The sequence below is a fragment of the Panthera pardus genome, unplaced genomic scaffold (assembly GCF_024362965.1).
Source record: "Panthera pardus isolate Hobbes unplaced genomic scaffold, ASM2436296v1 HiC_scaffold_16, whole genome shotgun sequence".
Lineage (NCBI taxonomy): Eukaryota > Metazoa > Chordata > Mammalia > Carnivora > Felidae > Panthera > Panthera pardus.
Window position 1 is genome coordinate 4,555,038 of NW_026526721.1, and position 16,436 is coordinate 4,571,473.

The window sequence follows — 16,436 nt, forward strand, 5'->3', positions numbered from 1 at the left end:
CAATGATGTGTGCGATAAAAAGGCATCGTAAGTCAACGGAAAGGGTGAGCTATTGAAAAAGAGTGAGAACTGGGTGCACCTCCCAATGGGAACGCCACACCTCACACCTTGCATGAGCTTCTTCCAAATGGATTGAAGGTGAAATGTTTACCAAAAAAGCAATCCACAAATATAATCAGAAGAAAACATGTGTATAAGTCTCTTTATAAACACCCAGGTGGGAAGGCTTTTCTAACAGACTTAAATCCAGAAGGCTTATCAGAAAACATTGTGTAAAGTTGAGTATGTGTGAGAGTGCACACCTTTCTCAAAGGCAAAAACAAAACAGAACGCAACAACCCAAACCCATCATATTCAGTCAAAAGACGTGACGAACTGGAAAACAAAATTGCGACTGATGAGAACCCCCCCGCCAACCTGTCTACTTTATTATTTTATCTTATTTTATTTTATTTATTTTTAAGTAGGCTTAACACCCAGCACAGAGCCCAATGTGGGGCTTGAACTCACGAGGCTGAGACCTGAGCTGAGATCAAGAGTCGGATGCTTAACCAACTGAGCCACCAGGTGCACACCACCAGCCCCTCCCCTAACATCTTAAAAATGTTAAAAGCCATCATTTTAAAAAGCCATCATCCCGGGGGAGGCGGGACTTCTTATGCTACCAAGATTAGCTCAGTTACTTTGTATACCAACCCTGGGAGGGAGCGTTAGCATTAACACCATTTCACAGCTGGGAAATTCAAGCAGGAAGGGTTAGTTTGCCAAAATCACACAGCATGAAGTTAACATGTAAGGAGACTTCGGTATGTAAATCCTGTAATATACACCGATATACACGTGATGGTTCCCCAGAAGTTGACCAACAAAGAGTTTTATGGAAAAATGGCCAAAAGATGTGAACAGCTCATAGGAAAAGAACTCAGTTGGCTTAAAAAAATTTTTTTTAATGTTTATTTTAGAGAGACTGAGCACGAGCGGAGGAGGGACAGAAAGAGAGGGAGACACAGAATCCGAAGCAGCCTCCAGGCTCTGAGCTGTCAGCACAGAGCCCGACGCGGGGCTCGAACCCATGAACCGTGAGATCATGACCTGAGCCGAAGTCGACCCTCAACCGACTGAGCCGCCCAGGCGCCCCAAAAGAACTCAGTTGGCTTTTAAATGCATAAAAAGATATCCAAAGTTGCTCATAATAAAAGACATGCAAATGAGAACTACACTGAAATGTCACCCTCCACCCATCAGCTTGGCAAACATTCTGCAAGTTAAGCTACCAGCTTCCTGATGAGAGAATAGGCACACTCATGCATTACTTGTGGGAGCGTAGTCTGGAATAACCCTTAAAAAGGGCAATTCGACAGCGCTTGTGAGGGTTACACACGTAGCTGCCTTCTGACCCCGCAACTCCCCTCCTGGAAACTCACCGTACACGTGGACCTGCCCACATAACGATGTTTGTACAAGGTTATTCATTGCAGCCACGTTTGTAGAAGCAAAAGAGAGCAAACAACCCAGATGATGTCACCAAGGGACCAGTTGCATCAAGAACGTACATGCATACTGCAGACGTGGAGCATCTGGGAAATACACGGGAAGCAATCTCCCAAGGTGAGCTATGTGGGGGGCAAAAAAGAGAGAAGCAGAATGGTGTATACACTTACCTTTTTATATCAAAAGGAGAGAGAAAAGAAAAGCGTGTGCTGATCAATGCCTAAAGAAAAACTGGAAGGCTACACGGCAAACTCCTCTAACAGGTTACCTTGGGAGAGGTGGAGAGCAATACGGAAGAGAAAAAACCAGGCGGATGAGGAGTCGGGAGTGGGAAGGAGACTTCTCATCACGCTGTGTTTTGAACTCTGCGAACATACAACCTATGCAAAAAGTAGGGAAAACGACAGCTCAAACATTGTATCTTATGCCATAACACACACACACACACAAAAGAACACAGAAGGCACAGATCTCAGAAAGGAGATAAGATTACCATCATTTGCAGATGACCTCATCGTCTTCCTGGAAACCCCCCCCAGACAAGTCAAAGCAGAACAAAACGTGTTAGAAACAATAAGTTGACTGATGTGGTCAATTACAGGATGAACATAGAAAAATCCCATTCATAATGATGACAGAAAATTCAAAACCCTGGGGAATTAAGTTATCAAGAAATAGGTGTGGATCTACATGAAATAAAGTCTGCTCGGGACAGGAAAGAGGACAAGTCGAGACAAAACAACCCGCTCCATTGGGTTCAAAGTCTTCATTTCGTAACGATGTAAATTCTCCCCAAATTTATCTATACATTTAGCACGGTTCCAAAACAAATCTCAACAGGATAGTTTTAGAAACATCACCCAATATCTCTAAAGGATATCTAGGAGAATCAGTATACAACGTTGAGCAGGATGACTAAGGGGGGGGGGGATATTATATATTAATTCTATATTAATTCCATTAACCATCCTATATGTTAAAACCGTATTAATAAGTGTAGGGGTGAGTCGGGGGAACCACTGCTTTTTATGAAAAGCCTCCTGAGATTATTTGAATTTTTAATAATGATGCCAATGTAGGACTTGAATAAAAACTAATTAAAAATCCCTAAACTATTCCTTTCACCCAGGATTCCCAATTTTTGAGGGTAACAGGTTCGGGTGAACGTCATATACTCACTAGATTCTTACATTTTACACACTCGCGTTCCTATTCGTTTATTTCTCTTGAAAAATGGATGCGATACTGGCAAATCATTCAGCAAACCGCCTCTCTGTCTGCATCATTTCCTGGTTTGTCCACATTGCTATTTCTTGAGGATAGATTCCAGAAGTATCCATTCAGAGGGGACGTGGGTATTCTTCAGGCTCACTGGAATGCCTGCCCCAGCTTACACGCTGCCCCAGCACCGTAGATGGCTCACCTCGTAGGCAGCGACTGGTCATTAAAACCTGGGTTCACTAGGGGCGCCCCAGTGGCTCAGTTGGTTGAGCGTCCGACTTCAGCTCAGGTCATGGTCTCGTGGTCTGTGGGTTCAAGCCCCGTGTCGGGCTCTACGCTGACAGCTCAGAGCCTGAAGCCTGCTTTGGATTCTGTGTCTCCCTCTCTGTGCCCCTTCCCCACTCATGTTCTGTCTCTCAAAAATAAATAAATGGTTAAAAAATTTTTTTAAAAAACTAGGTTCACTTGATTCCTAAGTATGTAAACTTCTGCACACACTGTAAGATCGATCAAGCGATTTCACGTTTCGTGACCATTTTCCCATTTGCCAGCTTTTGTATGTTTTTTCTTCTTGGCTCTCATGTTCTTCTTTGGTGTTTAACGGGTAGCTGAGGTTTGTTTTAATGAGGTGTGGTAAGACAGCAGAAGCAGAAGGGGCTGTCATGAAGGAAGATCCCTGGAGACAGGAGGCGTGGCATGCCATTCAGGGCCACAGGGGGAGGCAGAGGGAGGAGGAGGGGGAAACAAGAGCCTTCACTCTGGTTTCCAGAGGAAGGAATGGGCAAGGCAGGGTTAAAAGGGACTGTCTGGCCAGAATGAATGATCTCAGCAGGCCCTGGGGCACAGAGGTTGTCCTTAATTGTCTGGTACCTGACCCTGGGGTGATCCGGGTGGCAGGGGGGGTGGGGAGACAGTGGCCCAGAGTGTGGGAACCAGATAAAGGAGACCATTGCGGGGTATGGGCTCTGGCTTGCTTGGGTCACATTTGGAGCCAGTGTCGTTTACTCTGGAGTGAGCTGCTTGCTCTCTCTAGGAACTGGCGAACTCCGGGAGCCCAGTCTCTCCACAGCCAATAAGGTACCACATGTCCGAGCGTCAGAACACAGAAAATAAAGACATGGTTAGTACCTTTGGCTTTACTGGTATGAAATTTTTGTATGCGAAGGGCAGCAGGTCTTTTGGTTTTATTACTATTTTTCTTTTCTTACCATGATGACACGCTTAAGACCTTGGCCTATGGGCAGCTCTTTCTGCCCACGGGTCCTGTCCCCGTGCTTTAATAAAATCACCCCTTTGCACCCCCCCCCCAAAAAAAAGACCTTGGCCTACGGACTCTTCTCCTGTGGGCGAGAGCTTCCTTTCCCCAGACCTCTCAATTTCTGTCATCTGTCCTCTCCGTACCCTTGCCTTCCACGCACAGTTCACAAGATATTTTTAGTAACGATGTGTACCTGCTTAGGGCCTGATCTGAGGAAGGAAATGTCATCATGTACCTGATCAGCCAGGCCAGAATTCATCGTCCAATGAATGTTTGCTTCATCCTTCTATTTATAAATACATACATATATGCCAATGTGTAAATACACAGATATTTCTCCCAATACCTACCCAGATAGCGTTTTTATTCTAGCATACATCAGTTCCCATTTTTAAAAATAGTTTTCTTGTTGATTCTCCATTTTTAACCTCATGAAAACAGTAGCAGAATATGGTTGTGATCACAGGTCTGGTAATCAGACAAGGTGGTTTTTCAAATCTGGACGCTGCCACTGACAGCGAGAACCCGGAGAGCTTACGGCACCTGTGACTCAGTTTCCTTCCCTGTGCGGCAGCCAAATAGGCTAGGAGGTGAAAATGCACATGTGGGGATCACCCCCCAAGATTTACTACATTTTCTAGCATCTTTCGAAGATTCCACTTCACAGTAGAATGGAAGAGTAAACATCCTTGGATAGTTGTGGGGTATAGTTTCATTTCATGCACACACTTGATGAAATTTGCCAACAAAGGTACACAGAATGAAAAATAAATAATTAAAAGCAGAAATGTTATTTCACAAAGTTTTGCAACAGCACCACCTAGTGATGAGCACACAAAACCACATCTTCAACACGACCCACCGCTTAAGGAAGGGCAAAATATGATAAACCAGCATAGCAAAAAAAACCACACTGAAATCAAATGATCTCTTTCATTATAAGGAAGCAAACGTCCTGTTCTCTTTCTCCAGTGACTATTGCTTCACTTACTAATGGCTTGAAATTCCCTTCCTCCCCCACCCCCTCTTGCCTAGGTATCACCAAACGCATCTAATCATTGAAAGGGGTCTTTCAAGGTTTGGCGTAGCGGCTAGATCACAGCTCGCGGGTGACATCTGTCTTCGTTCATTACTTCTGCTTCCCCCAAGTTGGCAACATCCCTGTCTGGAAGCTGAACCCACTCGGCTGGCCCCCGATGCTTCTGGAAGCTATGGCTCGGCACCGCACCTGGTGAGACAGTGTGGTACAGATTTGCTCGGCAGGTGGACAGACCAGGGTCCCTTCCCAGGCGAATACTTTTCTGGCTGTGTGTTCCTGAGCGTGTGACCTGGGGCTGGTTGGTCTGTCGGATTCGGACACCATCTCCTTGCAGGGTGAACAGGGCGGGGCGGGCAGGGGATCCTGTCCAGTCCTTGTGACCCCTTAAACATGCTGATCTATAATACATGGTTTAGATGGTTAGACGTGGCCTCACGTCCCGAAGTGCTCTATTCTCCGCCAGGTACATCATCCCCCTACCCTCAATTTTATCTTTCACGCTTCCCAGGAACCCATCTGGCAGCAGTGGAGGCGAGCAGAACATGACACGCACCACGGGCAGCCACGTCGGAAATGTGACTCGAACAAAAGCATGAAAACGACCCGAAGCCCAGTTAAGTCGAAAGCGGTGTTTATTCAAACAAACCAAGCTCCTCTGTTTCCTTCCCAACGGGACACATCTTCAAGTGGGGGAGGCCACAAGTATAAAAAGACAAGGGCTTTAGAAAACCCGACTGTGAGGTGCCCAACCACGTGGACCGTGGCCGTGGCTGCGAAGCCACTTCCGAGGCGGGGCGCGTACCTCCTCGTACGGCCAGGCCAACTGCCGGCCTGGCGCGCCCTCGGTTTCAATCACCGTGGCACGCCCCCAACGGAGGGACATCCCAAGAGGGACACAAAAGACAATCTTCAGCCTTGTCAGAAATGCAAGTTGCACGGAGCCGTGCACGGAAGTTGTTCATCTGAGACACGCACGCCAATACGGTCTGCGAAGTGCTACGGTCGGCACCACTTGAGAATCCGAGGTTTGCAGCTTCCCGGCCCGAGCAGGCACACCCCAAGGCGGCAGCAAAGTCACCCTTCTTACGGGGGAAAAAAAAAAAAAAGTCACCGCCTCCAGGGACCGGACGTGGAGATTTTAAGCCTGAAGTCTCCCTGACTGTGCAAATGAACAGGAGCAGTAGGAAATACCTCATCGCGGATGGCAAAAATTCACCTTTCATTCGCGCGTAGCAGATCCCAGCCATCGCTCCGGGGTTGAAACACGCTTATTACCAAAGTACAGCTGACCTACGAGCACTCGCTCAGGCCGCCTCCTCCCGGGTTCCAGGTACCTCCCGGGCTAAATAGGGTTGCCAAGCTCACGGATACAAGAATGTTACACGTGACACATTAGATGCTGCATGGCCTCCAATTAGGAAAGTGAGAAAACGATCCCGATTGTAACTCCCAGCCACAAAGCACACACGGTTATTTAGGAAGGCGGATGGACCCTCCCGGCCCAGCCTTTGGCTACGGGCAGATCTTCAAGAGAAAAACGTGCGGCCACTTCACCCAGCACGATGTAGTTGAGAAACGCCAGACACGTGTACGTAACACTGACGCTAAGAAACCCAGAGAAGGCTCAGGACTAGGGAGGAACGCTGTACTGATTGGCTGAAGTCACGTGTCTTCATGACACTCAAAATTCACCCTGGGAACTCACGAGACTAGAGGTTCCGCCGACAGGCTGGCGTCACTACAATCCGGCCGCCCCGCCCCCAGGATGACATTCTCGTGGAAGCAGGGCATGAGCTCAAGCGGCGGCTGGGGTTCACTAGACACGTGGGGAGCCTACGGAACTGTGCTGATTCTGAACAGAACCAGGGTGAGCTGCGAGATGTATAGCCTGTGAGATGCCACAAGGCCACGCTTGTGCACAGGGGCACAGGGGCTGACGCTTCCTTCTGCAAGTGTCTCCGACAGCAGGCGTCCCCAGAGGAGGAGTGCGGTCAGGGACCTGTCGGATTCTTCCTGAGTCAGGGGGCTGCCCGGCAGGGTTGGGCGGACGTGACTGTGTCTGAGTCGCTCTGGCTTTCAAGGCAACTGTCTGATGCCCACACCCCTAAGGTAACTGCCGACCACCCGCTCTGGCTTCGGCCCCTTGACCCTGCCCTAGGAACATCCCAGTGTACAACCTTGAGTCTACAGCCTAAGGACTAGGTCTTGCTTGGGAGTTCATGTGTCTCTAGTTGCGTTAGGATACAGGTGTTCTAACATGGCTGTAAAGCAAGTTTCCCTTTAGAGGTTCCTTTGGAAAATTCTTGGAAAGTATGGGTGCAAAAAAAATCATTTCCAGGGGGTAGAAATGAGTTGCCTATGACATCCTGGGACGTCCTCAGTTTGCCCAGCAGATCCTTCACAGCCATCTGCCGACAAAGGATCCGGCTTCCTACCCCACCTCCCTTCTCAGGTTCTAGAACCTTCGAAGTCCCAATCACCCCCTTCCCTGGTCCTCGAATGAACCAATCTTCACCTGGCTTGGGCAATGCGAAGTGTAAGGGGCCGCGTTATCACGTTGCCCATGCTGACACCTGACCCGTGACTCCGGCTTGAATGTTCTTGAAGTTTCGGGCTTGCTGCTGTAGAAAGTAAATCCCACCTGCCACTGATTCAGCAACTCTAAGGGTAAGAAACGTGAGGATTCCCGGAATTAATTCGAGCAGCTTTTCCCAAACTGCGAATTCCGCTTATGTTGTCGCCATACTTTGGATTACGTGTTTATTTCCCTTCCCCACTCGCAAAATGTATTTTTCCAGCTTTGCCACGTAACTGGTCAACCGACAGAAGTTCTGATCGGAAATTCTTAAAACCTACTACAAATGTATTCAAGAACTTCTGCTGTATGGAGTCTTCTTGGCGCTAAAAACCTAGTCCCTCTCTTGGCAAAACCCAAATTCTACATTTTATAATGTTTGGTTGTTTTTCCTAAAACAGAAAAAAAAAAACCTCTTGGTGGCAAAGTATTGGCTCTGAACAGTTGTGATATCAATTCTAATGAGTCTGTTCAAGACAAGAACATCTGGGGAGTCCACCCAACTATCTGGTTTCCACTAAGAAGAATACGTTGGTGAAACTCTATTATTGATGCTTATGGAACAGGTTTTTGGGCGGGGGGGGGGGGGGGGGGGGGGGCAGGGTTTTATCTCCCGTGTCATCACGAGGCCCTGGGCCAGAACTCAGAACTGAACTGTGACGGTAATCCACCACACAGGGACCTGGAGAGAAGAACGTGACAAATTTTCATTTCCACGGGGACGTATTAAATGATCAAACAGTCCTTCCTCACTTGTTAAATAAGACAATGCTAAGTCAGAACTGTTTGCAAGATCTATCACCCACGGCTCTGCGGAGATGTCAGCGGTGGGGGCACTGCTGGGGATGACTTTCGTGATTCTGAGCCATAACTGACCCCACCTTGATCTCCAACCACAACACTCTACATTTCACAAGGAGTCTGGTTCCAAGTTTTCAGGAGTGGGCTGCATTCACGAAGGACAGCATTCCCAGAAGTCTCATGCAAGGGACCCGTTTCTTTAATGCCAGATACTGGTTTTTGGTTTAGAAAAAATACAGAATAGTGTGGTACCAATCACTGTGGCGCTTTTTAAAACTCCCGGGGGTGGGCGGGGGGAGGACTCAGTCCTCATCTTGTTTCTTGCTAGTTTTCAAAGAGCTCTAGAGACTGAAGACAGGACTGCATTTGGGGCTTCCAAATAACTTACCGAGAATATAAAATATCACCCTAGTAAAAAAAAAAAAAAACAACAAACCTATGGTTCACGGAGAAGCATCCCACTTCTCATGGGAGGGTTGACAAGGTTTGACAAAAGCATAATGCTAAGTTGCAGCTTTCAAGAAAGGACTGTCTTCCAGCATTTTCCATAGCGTGGTATAAGGTAAAAATGACACGGTCAGACAATTGCTACTTCCCTTCCTGTTCAAAGCAGGCCCGCTAGAAGGTTTCCCAAGCTCCGTATCAATTTACATAACTCGAGGAGGTGGGTGTCACGAACCAGGGTTTTGACTCAACGTCCAATTTTCGACAGCAAAGCATGCCAGAAAAATGTCCCACATTCCACTGTCTATTTCATTCTGGTTGCTAACGTCCACTTTTGTAATCTAAGCATTTCCATTAAAATGTCACATCCCATGACATCTGGGATGAAAAGGTGGCGAAATCTGATAGGAAACCCACAGCATTACAGCAAACTTCATCAGCTACCCTAGAGCTTGAAACTGACTTGCTGTCATCATGCATTCTGGGGACAGTGCCTGCTGGTCTAACACGAGCCCGGAAACCCAACACGAGAGACTGGACAGAAGATACCCGTGTGAAGGACAAGGCAGCAAAACCGCCCGGGTCACCTCTGCGGTTCCCCCGTTTTAGTGCACGAGCTTGGATTTTCACCGCCAAGGGAAGACCCGGTCTGGGAGGACCGCCATCACTTCCGTGAGAAGTGGGCCACAAAGCGGGAACCCATGAAAAAGCCAACAGGACAAGAGAGTTAGGCTTCCAGAGATTTCGAACTCTGAAACGTGATTGCTACGTGATTACTACGTGTCACCTAGCCGAGACCGGACCTGATGATGAGCATCCGATAAGGGAACCCCCCTCCTGCCATCCCATGTCTAGAGGGCCTCCTAACCCGCCATGTTCCAGCTGTTTCCTGAACAGAGCACAGAAGATTCACGCTCTAAGATCAACTCAAACCTTCTGTTGCTGTAGTGTCCACAAGGACACCACGACACGTATACGTGGCCCCACGTCTCTGTGGTTGTCTATTCCTCAGGACGGATGTGCCCTGGTCCAGTGAGCAGAGCAGATGGCTGACCCCCCCCCCCCCACCCCCACCGCGATGTAGCCTATTCTGAATATACGTGACGGTCCAGCCAGAGCGGAAACGCCAGTTAGCCCTCCCAGTAGGATTCCTGCATCCACCCAACTCACCCCAATAGCAATGCAAAGTGAACATGGACTTGGGCACCCAAACAAGAGAGGGGATATTGGCTTTGAGCTGTGAACGCTTCTAATTACATCTGATCACAGCAGGCTGACTACAGAGCATGAAGGATTTCTTTTTTTTTTTTTTTTTTTTGTGAAGAAATTAGTTTATCAAATAAATGATAGCAAGAGGGAGGTTCCCCAAATAAAGATCGCACTGCACACCCACCTCGTCGCCGGAGACCGAACACGCCGAAGGAGAGCAGCGCGCAGGTCACAGATTTGTTCTCGCGGGTTCAGATGGCTACACTGGAGTCTAGGGGTTCTGCAGATGTGGACACATGGTCTGGAAGCACGGGAAAAGCCAAAGTTCCTTCAAGTCCTCCGCACATCTTGTGTCTTCCTTCCCCCTGAGTGTTGGTCACCAGGACGGGCATTCGGCCATTTCCCTACCTTCCTAAAAGGTAATAACCCAACCTACCTTCAGAGATCTGGAAAAAACAAACAACCAAGCTGGCGAAATAGGATCTGTTTTTCTCACCCAAACCCCACTTGTTAATTTTAAGTACGAGTACGCCTGTGGGATGATGGCCAGCTGGGTGACAGAACAGCACCTGTCACTCTCACCCAGCGGGGATGATGATTCTTCCAGCCGAGGGCAACAAGGGCAGCAAGCAAGCTGCCTGCGGCCCCCACCCGGGCGCGGGGCCCCGGGCAAAGTCTCAGCAGAGGTAGCTTCTTATTTTCAGACCCACGGTACTACACAAGTACGAGCACAAAAGAGGAGGCTTCCCTTGATGGACAATACGCTTCCCGTCTTCAGAAGAGGCTGGTGAAGACCGTGGAGGGATGTTCTTCTCCCGGAGGATTCGCGCTCCCATTCAGACCAGAGAGAGACCCAGAAAAGGGTTCTGTTTCCAACTCCGAAGCGGGCAGGATGGTCATATCATCAGGCCCCAGGATGCTCCTCCTGCCGCCATATTGCAAGGCTCCCGTACACTCTGATCCAGGTTGAGGCCTGGCGCAAAATACCCTTCCATGCAATTAATATGAAAAGCTTCCCATCAGCTAGGAGGAGTTACGAACCATACGTACTCCCTTCTCCAGAGACGGGAGGAAGGGGAGAATGAGCCAAAGCGGGTCTTGGCCGCACACTTAGCCAGTCTGGCATAACCAGTCACAGAAAGCCTGAAGCCCAATTCACTCTGTTTTGGTTTAGAATGAGGTGTTTTTTATTATAATTTTTCTTGGAAGTGAGGGAGAAGAAGGAAGCTTTAAAATCAAGAATCAAAATACAGTGAATCTGGAAGGCATCTGGGAGCAGAACAGATTTAAGACTAGTGGTTACAGGAAGGAACCCTGCCTTATGACCCCGGCTGCTGCACCTGAAACGGAATTCTCCTAACAGAGAGTTCAAGGTCGCGCACGAGCTCGGACCCTGCTCTTCATTTCCAGCGATGCCGGACGAGCGAGGACTCGTCATTGACAACCTCGGGGTCCGGGGGCAGGCGCCGACACCGGAAAGGAAGTAGCAGCAGGACGATCAGGGTAAGAAGGATGATTCCACACACGCTCATGAGAGTGTAGGAGACAATCCACAAAATGGGCTCGTTCAAAGGCAGGGCGGGGACGCAGTTGCTGGCTATGTCGTCTGTTGAGAAAGGCCCAGAAATTTCAGACACTGGAGCACCGGCAATTTCTGGGGAGACAGAAAGGGGGAAAATCCACAGCTGTGAGGGGCGCAGCCCGTCTCCGCCGTGTAACGAGAGAGAGAACGCCTGCTCTGTGAGACCGCGGCCTCACGGGTCAGGAGCCAGTGGCTCAGGCAGGGGACCTCTGGGTCAGCACATTGTCACGGCATTCAGTGCCCGCACCCGAGCACGGCACGGCACGTCCCGCGGTCTGCAGGTGCTGCACCCACGTGGGGGAGAGCGACGGGCAGAAGGGCACATCCAGAAGCCTCGGGGGCCCCGGCGAGGCCTGGCAGGGCCGCGGGGCCCGGCGGGCGAGGGTGCATCGCCCAGCGCCTGGGGAGGACGACCGAGACGGGGCGGCTGGGAGGGAAGGAGGGGAAGAAGTAGGGAGGACAGTGGTATCCACGGCGAGGAGCTCGGCAGAGCCTGCCCGAAGCTCGGGGATGTCTCCGGTGCAGTCCACCTGACTTCATGCCGCCTTCACGTCAGCCTGCCCCACACTCCCGCTGGGCTCCAAGACCAGCCGGCCAGACCGGCCTGCCCAAGAGAGTCTTCCCTGCCCCGCGTCCCCCCTGCAGTGTGTGAAGGGCCCAGAATCAGGAACGGTATGTGAGTGCAACACTGAATTCGCACGACGTCAGGAGGGTTCGTTCATTCATTCGTTCGTTCGTTCATTCGTTCGTTCCTTCCTTCCTTCCTCCCTCCCTCCCTTCCTTCCTCCCTTCCTCCCTCCCTTCCTTTTTCTTTTTTCTTTCTTTTTTTTTTTTTAAGTAGGCTTCATGCCCAGGGAGCCCACCCAGGTGGGCTCAGTCAGTTAAGCGACCAACTTTGGCTCAGGTCATGATCTCACGTCTCATGAGTTCAAGCCCCGCGTCGGACCCTGTGCTGACAGCTCAGAGCCTGGAGCCTGCTTCGGATTCTGTCGCTCTCTGCCCATCCCCCGCTCGCTCGCGCGCGCTCTCTCTCAAAAAATAATATAAACATTAAAAAAATTTTAGGGGCGCCTGGGTGGCTCAGCCGGTTAAGCGTCCGACTTCGGCTCAGGTCATGATCTCACGGTCCGTGAGTTCGAGCCCTGCGTCAGGCTCTGTGCTCACAGCTCGGAGCCTGGAGCCTGCTTCGGATTCGGTGTCTCTCTCTCTCTCTGACCCTCCCCTGCTCATGCTCTGTCTCTGTCTCAAAAATAAACGAACATTTAAAAAAAAAATTTTTTTTTAATTAAAACAAATTGTAGACTCCATGCCCAGAGCAGAGCCCAACACGGGGCTTAAACCCATGACCCTGAGATCAAGACCTGAGCTGAGATCAAGAGTCAGATGCTTAATGGACCGAGGTACTCAGGCGCCCCGGAGAGGATTTCTCAAAGCAAGTCTGGGGGTTATCAGTACTGCATTTCTCTACCATCAGATTTATCTGCCCCTTTCAGAAGCACAGAATTTATGTGGCACTTTATGTTTTACTTGGAAAAAAAGAAAGGTCTTGCCACCCACTTCACCCATGTTTAATCGCAGAGATGCATATTGAGGCCCCAAAAAACACTGTCACTAAGCATTTGATTTTTCTGTAACTGGAAGCCTCAAGACCCTAAGGTCTGCCACATAACATCTTTTTTTGGTGAGGAAAGAAAAAGTCAAACTAACAATGGAATGATGGCCTTAGAAGAAGGGTTTAAAATGGGGGAAGAAACAGACGTGATTGGAACATTTTCCTGCTCATGGGGATTGTGTGTGTGTGTGTGTGTGTGTGTGTGTGTGTGTGGACTCACAGCGTCCTCTGAGTCAGCTGGAAGAGTGCAGCAAGGGACCAGAGCCTGTGTGTACCCAGGAACACAGGGGTGCTGGCCTCCTGTCCGTCCAGACAGCAGGTGCCGCGGCTGTGGTCACCATTTAAACAACAAACTCTTTGGCCATTTATATTTCTATTATAATTTCTGCCTTTTTCTCCTGAGCCGTAAGAATCCTTCACGTAGTAGAAACAAGTGGCAAGTGCCTTTCCAGAGCAGGTCCTCTGTCTTTTAAAAAGCGTGTTTACTTTATAAATTGGGGCTTAGCGCAGGTACCAAAACCAGCACCAGTGCAGAATGTGAGGCGACGAAAATCACCTAAAACCACTTTTGCTTCAAGATGGAGTAAGAGGGGCCGCATTTACCCCCCCACACACCTGAAACAACTAAAATACTGGACAAAATATGTGATGAAACAAAGATTCTGAAGATATTGCAAACTGCGCAAGGAGCCTAAGTCCCGACGGATAGAGGAAAGTGGCCTTGAGAACGTTTCTGGGTTGTGGTGCAGGGAGGGGGACACGGGCAGAGGTGGGCAGCCTTCTGGGCGGGGGCGGGGCAGGGCTGGGAGGTCCAGGCAGGACTGAGGGGAGGGGCAGGGCAGAGGGGCAGGGCTGCGGGGACAGGGCAGGGCTGGGAAGCAGGGCAGAAGGGCAGGGCTGGGGGTGGGGGGCAAGGCAGGGCTGGGGACTGCTGGGGTTCACAAGGGCAGTGAAGGGCAGGAGGCAGCTGTAGACAGAAATTCCACACACCTCCAGAGGGCCCCCGCTGAGCCTTCAGCAGAGAGCTGACAAAATTGAGCGGAGGGCCCAAGATCCACTTGAAAGGCCTAGAAGGAACAGGGCTTGGAGCTCCCGTGCAGAGCTGACTACTGTATCTACCGCCAACCGCTTTCTGTCTACGCCGTGTCCCAGTGGAAAAAAACCCAAACCCAACTCGCAGGGCATGAGTCAGAGTACTAAGGGTCTCTCCTCCATCACGGGGAAAGGAACCATAGACTGCACAGCGCTCTGGTCTGATCTTAGAGGCTTAAAAGCAACACGGGCCACGGGCGCCTGGGTGGCTCAGTGGGTTGAGCGTCCCACTCTTGGTTTCAGCCCAGGTCATGATCTTGTAACCGCTTTTCTAAAACGCGGGGATCGCGTTATGGCAGATGGAACCCACGATCAGGGCTGACAGCAGTCCTGGCACCTGGTTGATTAGGTCGAGAATGAAACCAAAGGAGTCTGGCTACCCGGGAGGGGCTCCTCCGCAGGAGGCCCGTTTAGACAAACATCCAATATATCCGGAGGCAGTTTATCAGCCTGATTAGTAGCCAAACACATTCTGCAAGAGGCCCTGAGATCGGGAGCCTGCTTTAGGGCCATTCACAGCTGGACGCAGGGTACCTCAGTCTACCTGTTCTGTTTCCTGCAGAAGAGAGGACTTCAGTAGTCAGTAGGGGACTCTGATGAAAAATAGTAAAGGCAGAATTCCATCATGGTCCAAGCCACGTTCCGACACATATATAGTCCTTACAGACCACTTCCTAGGAAACAGTCCTTGGCTGGGTTTTAAGTCGGTCGGGTCCTAGTTTCGGCCGGCTCCCAGTGGAGGTCCCAGAGCCAGAAGCAGCCAGACCAGGGATGTGGAGGGGATCACATCAGACCAATGAGGAGGAAATCTCTTACGGCAGTCGTGAAGGTTGGCAGCCGTCCTGGTGACTTAGGTGGCCGTCCCGTGCCCAAGACAGACAACGTCGTACAAGGACAGGAATAAAGAGAGGGCATCCAGCTCCTGGGTCTTACTACCAAATCGGCCGGGGTCCTAACTTCCAGCCAAAGGGCGGGCTTTGTCCTCCCCGTGGAGCAGCCCTGGACTAGAGGATTACAGCCCGAGCGATTGACATCAAAGTGTTCCATTAGGACCAAACTTCTCAAAAAGCCCCTGAAATGAGAGTAAAGGAAGAAGAGAGAGGACTCACTTGGTTCACACCGAGGCGCAGAGCCCAGAGGATGGAAAGACTCACAGCCCCACGTAAGGGCACCGAAACGATGAAATTACGGAGTGGGGTTCGTGAGCAAACGGCTAAGAAAGAATTCTTGCGACGTCTCTGGTGCAAAAGGTGATTTTCTTCCAGCTCGGGGACAGGACCCGGGGGCAGAAAGAGCTACACCGGGCTTGTGAGGAGTGAGTGGCCATATACTTCTAAGTTAGTGGGGGTGAGGGGCGGCGTAAGTCTCTAAGGAACTTGGAAGCTAGGATTTCAGGACCTTGAGGGGCTCGCTGCTGCTAAGATGAGGTTACCTTCGGTCTTTGATAAAACAAAAACACCAAGGCAGTAAGGCAGCCAGGAGCTCCCTGAGCAAGGTCACACTCAGCACGTGTCAGTGTCAGCGGGCTGCGAGCTGTAAGGAGATTTAACTTCAGCTACATTTCTCTTCCCTTTGTTTCCCTCATCAATCTCGGGGTTCCCGAGATCAAGCCCCAGGCTATCAACACAGAGCCTGCTTGGGATTCTCTCTCCCTCTCTCTCTGCCCCTCCCCTGCTCCCGCTCTATTTTTTTTTTTAATTTTTTTTTTTAACGTTTATTTATTTTTGAGACAGGGAGAGACAGAGCATGAACAGGGGAGGGTCAGAGAGAGGGAGACACAGAATATGAAGCAGGCTCCAGGCTCTGAGCTGTCAGCACAGAGCCCGACGCGGGGCTAGAACTCGCGGACTGCAAGATCATGACCTGAGCCGAAGTCGGCTGCCTAACCGACTGAGCCACCCAGGTGCCCCTCCCGCTGTATTTTCTAAAATTAAAAAAATAAGCATTAAGGGAAAAAAAAAAAAAAGCAAGACAAGGCAGGACTCTAACTTAAATGTGACCCAGGAACAGATCTCAAGCATATTTGCAGGAATACAGGAGTATTCAGCACTGTTTTGGATACCTGGAGCCAATTTTAACATGCTGGGGCTTAAGTCACCAACAGGCAATTCT

At 50.0% G+C, this 16,436-nt stretch overlaps 1 protein-coding gene across 2 annotated transcripts in view; it reads right to left on the reverse strand.

The window, feature by feature from the left end:
• Positions 1-11,201: 11,201 nt before the first annotated feature.
• Positions 11,202-16,436, reverse strand: part of BACE2 (beta-secretase 2) — a 90,948-nt gene continuing 85,713 nt past the window's right edge. The window contains exon 9 of one of the 2 annotated variants that reach the window (XM_053903057.1): positions 11,202-11,692. In XM_053903057.1, the coding sequence (XP_053759032.1) occupies positions 11,439-11,692 (254 nt within the window). In that variant the 3' untranslated portion in view covers positions 11,202-11,438. The remainder of the gene's footprint in view (positions 11,693-16,436) is intronic. The other variant, XM_053903058.1, reaches the window with a different exon arrangement.